This window comes from Budorcas taxicolor, chromosome 4, assembly GCF_023091745.1.
Source record: "Budorcas taxicolor isolate Tak-1 chromosome 4, Takin1.1, whole genome shotgun sequence".
Classification (NCBI taxonomy): domain Eukaryota; kingdom Metazoa; phylum Chordata; class Mammalia; order Artiodactyla; family Bovidae; genus Budorcas; species Budorcas taxicolor.
The window spans coordinates 108,753,252-108,757,795 of record NC_068913.1 but is presented as its reverse complement, the minus strand read 5'-3'; the positions used below and the strand labels follow the sequence as shown (position 1 = coordinate 108,757,795).

The window sequence follows — 4,544 nt, the reverse complement described above, 5'->3', positions numbered from 1 at the left end:
GCAGAGCCACTGTGGAAAACTACTTGACATATACATGCTCTACAATTCCTCCCCAAATATCTGGAAAAGCCAAAACTGTGGAAGCAATTAAGAGATCAGTGGTTTTCAGGGATTAGAACTGCAGGGAGGAAGGAAGAGGTGATTTTTAGGGCACTGAAAATGTTGAGTATGATAACATAATGTGGATACACATAATTAAACACTTGTCCAAAACGCAGAATATACAACATCATGAGTGAATTCGCATGTACACTATAGACTTTGGGTGATGATGATCTGTTAATATAGGTGCATGAATATAACAAACATGCCACTCTAAGGAGGGTTGTTGGTAATGGGGGAGCTTATACATGTGGGGAGGTAGGGGGTGTATAGGGCATTTCTGTCCCTTCCACTGAATTTTGCTGTGATCAAAAATTTCTTTAAAAATAAAATTCATTCATAAAAATGGGCAAAAGATGTAAAGAGTTGTTGGTGCTTTATTCATTTGCTATGTCATGTCCAAATCTGCCACTCCATGGACGGAGCATGCCAGATTCCTCTGACTTTCACTACATCCAGGAATTTGTTCAAATTCATGTCCACTGAGTCAGTAATGCTATCTAACCATCATCACATCCTCTGCTGCCCTAAACAGACAGCTCATCAAAGAAGATATACAGATGGCCAGGAAGCAACTGCAAAGAAACTCAACATCACACATTAACAAGAAATTTTACGTTAAGACAAGAATGAGATACCAGTGCACATCTCCGAGAATTTTGAAAATCCAAAGTATCTCTATATCTTTAAAAAGTTTTGCCCCTTGCAGGTTTTCTCAGGGATCCTAACCAGGACTCCAAACTGCTGCTTCCATCAGTGCTTCAGAGGCAAGACAACTAACAAACTCTCAGATCTGAATGATCCATTCTTCTTTTTCCCCCTTGAGAGACATCTGGGAGGTGGAGATTTTCTCCTATTCCTGACACATTGCCAAGGAAAGGAAGTAAGTATGGAGGACACAATACCATAAATTCGCCTCAACACTTATTGTATCTCTTCTCGGCAATGTGCTTTTCTGGGGTACAGCACTCTTTTATCCAACTTCTGGTATTTTCACAAAGGAAATTAGGTCTATATGTTTTTGCCTCCATGGAGGAATGGAGGCTTAGGGATTCCTATTCTTCCATCATGCTGATGCTACTCTGGAGTAACGCTCATCATTAAATCATGTCTCTTTCTGAGGAATTTTGAGTTTTCTTGCACCAGCAATCACATCTCTGAAGGGAAAAGAATGCACTGAACCAAAACTGGGCCCTCCTTCACGTTGTCCTCCTTTTCTGCACTACTCTGTGGAAGGCAGCCTTCACTTGAGCATTCCGTACACTGTAGACAAGAGGGTTCAGCAATGGGTTGAAAAGAGTATAAAACAGGAAAAGGATCTTCAGGTGTTCTTCTTGTTGACTGTTGTCGGGAACCATGTAAACGATCATGGCTAAGCCAAAGTAGAATCCAACCACACAGAGGTGGGAGGAGCAGGTGGAGAAGGCTTTCTTGCGGCCCTCCTTTGACCGGATCTTCAGGATGGCCCAGAGAATACGCATATAGGAGACCAACATCAGGGCAAGAGGCCCAACTAAGATAAGAACGCCATCCGCAAAGAGGAATATTTCATTGATCCAGATGTCACCACAGGCCAACTTGAGGACAGAGCGAATGTCACAGAGGAAGTGGTTCACCTTCTGGGGGCCACAGAAGGGTAATCTTAACAAGAGAATTACTTGGACCAGGGCCAGGGCAAATCCACACACCCAGCAAGCAATGGCCAGGATGGAGCACACTCTCCAGTTCATGATGACCGTGTACTGGAGGGGATGGCAGATCGCCACATACCTGTCATAGGACATTGCCAACAAAATGAGGCACTCTATAGATCCAAAAGTCAAATTGAAAAGCATCTGCACAGTGCAAGGGTCAAAGGAGATGTTTTTTGTGTGTTTCACTAGGTTTTCCAGCAAGGTGGGCAAATTGCTGGAAGGAAAGGATATGTCGATGATGGCCAGGTGGGAAAGGAAGAAATACATGGGGGAGTGCAGTCTGGGGTCAAGGCAAATGAGTCCCAAGATCACGCCATTTGCCAGCAGGTTGCAGATATATAGCAGGGAGAAGATACCAAAGAGGAGCAATTCCATGTTTTTGCTGAGCTGGAATCCCACCAGGATGAATTCTGTGATCTGTGATTGGTTGCCCTCCATTGCCAATGACAGTCTGCAAAGGCCTGAAGTATGATAGGAAAGTCAGGATTGGATAGCAATGAAAACAGGAGTTATTTATGTGAAGTGAATTCAGAGGACGCTTGTGTTGTCCCTACCTCCCTGAGTTTTTTTCTTCAAAATTTCTTTGCCTTTTCGTTTCTTACTTTTTATTGTGAAAGTGAAAGTGAAGTTGCTCAGTCATGTCCGACTCTTTGCAACCCCATGGACTGTAGCCCCACAGGCTCCTCGGTTCACGAGATTTTCCAGGCATGAATACTGGAGTGGGTTGCTATTACAGATAAGTAGTATATAGTATATAGTATATAGGTTTCACTAATTTTTATTCATTTTTGGCTTATCACTTATTTTCTTCAAATGAACAGTGTATTAACTTTCTATAGAACACTTAAGACTAAAGTAAAGCCTTATTCACATATTGACAATTTATTCCTAGACTCTTGGAGGGGTCCTTCTTCCTGCAACATTATTATATTACATATATTATATGTTTATATAATATAGGGAGAAGGCAATGGCACCCCACTCCAGAACTCTTGCCTGGAAAATCCCATGGGTGGAGAAGCCTGGTAGGCTGCAGTCCATGGGGTCGCTAAGTCGGATATGACTGAGAGACTTCACTTTCACTTTTCACTCCCATGCATTGGAGAAGGAAATGGCAACCCACTCCAGTGTTCTTGCCTGGAGAGTCCCAGGGAAGGGGGAGCCTGGTGGGCTGCCGTCTATGGGGTCGCACAGAGTCGGACACGACTGAAGTGACTTAGCAGTAGCAGTAGCAGTATATAATATATATAAACAAAGCTAGTGCAGTGATGGAAATATAGCTGAGCTATTAAAACTAACACATATATATGGAATTTAGAAAGATGGCAATGACGACCCTGTATGCAAGACAGGAAAAAAGACGCAGCTGTCTATAACGGACTTTTGGACTCAGAGGGAGAGGGAGAGGGTGGGATGATATGGGAGAATGGCATTCTATCATGTATACTATCATGTAAGGATTGAATCGCTAGTCTATGTCTGACGCAGGATACAGCATGCTTGGGGCTGGTGCATGGGGATGACCCACAGAGATGTTATGGGGAGGGAGGTGGGAGGGGGGTTCATGTTTGGGAACACATGTAAGAATTAAAGATTTTAAAATTTAAAAAAAAAATGAAAAAAAAAAGAAAAAAAAATAAACAACAGGAACCTACAAAATAAATAAATAAATAAATAAATAAAAATCCTAAAAGATGATCCTGTTAAAGTGCTGCACTCCACATGCCAGCATATTTGGAAAACTCAGCAGTGGCTACAGGACTAGAAACAGTCAGTTTTCATTCCAATCCCAAAGAAAGACAACACGGAAGAATATTCAAACTATCACACAGTTGCACACATTTCAAATGCTAACAAAGTAGTGCTCAAACTCTTTCAAACTAGGCTTCAAAAGTACATGAGCCCAAATCTTCCAGATCTATAAGCTGGATTTCCAAAAGGCAGAGTAGCTAGAGATCAAATTAACAATATCCACTGGATCATAAAAAAGCAAGAGAATTCCAGAAAAAATCTACTCCTGCTTCACTGACTATGCTAAAGCCTTTGACTGTGTGGATCACAACAAACTGTGGAAAAGTCTTCATGAGATGGGAATACCAGACTATCTTACCTGCCTCCCGAGGAACCTGTTTTCAGGCCAAGAAGCAACAGTTAAAACTGGACATGGAACAACAGATTGGTTCAAAATTGGGAAAGGAGTTTGTCAAGGCTGTATATTGTCACCCCGCTTGTTTAACTTATATGCAGAGTACATCTGTGAAATGCCAGGCTGGATGAATCATAACCTGGACTCAAGATTGCCAGGAGAAATATCAATAATCTCAAATATGCAGATGATACTACCCTAATGGCAGAAAGCAAAGAGGAATATAGAACCTTTTGATGAAAGTGAAAGAGGAGAGTGAAAAAACTTGCTTAAAATTCAGCATTCAAAAAACGAAGATCATGGCACCTGTCCCTTCACTTGATGGTGATAGATGGGGAAAAAATGGAACCAGTGGCAGATTTTATTTTCTTGGGCTCCCAAATGACTATGCATAGGCTTCAAAAGTACATGAACCAAAATCCTCCAGATCTTGGTTGGACAGTGCCTGCAGCCATGAAATTAAAAGACAATTCCTCCTTGGAAGGAAAACGATGACAAACCTAGACAGCATGTTAAGAAGCAGAGACATCACTTTGCTGACAAATGTCCGTATTGTCAAAACTATGGTTTTTCCAGTAGTCATGTATGAATGTGAGAGTTGG

At 41.8% G+C, this 4,544-nt stretch overlaps 1 protein-coding gene across 1 annotated transcript; it reads right to left on the bottom strand.

Moving 5' to 3' along the window:
• Nucleotides 1–1,301: 1,301 nt before the first annotated feature.
• Nucleotides 1,302–2,234, bottom strand: LOC128046527 (olfactory receptor 2A2-like). Its single transcript, XM_052638649.1, has one exon. It carries the CDS (start codon nucleotides 2,232–2,234, stop codon nucleotides 1,302–1,304), a length of 933 nt encoding a protein of 310 aa, XP_052494609.1.
• Between the last annotated feature and the right edge of the window lie 2,310 nt (nucleotides 2,235–4,544).

Bases quoted from the DNA above. Each gene is read 5' to 3' on its own strand.
- LOC128046527 (XM_052638649.1), bottom strand. From the start codon at position 2,234: ATGGAGGGCAACCAATCACAGATCACAGAATTCATCCTGGTGGGATTC.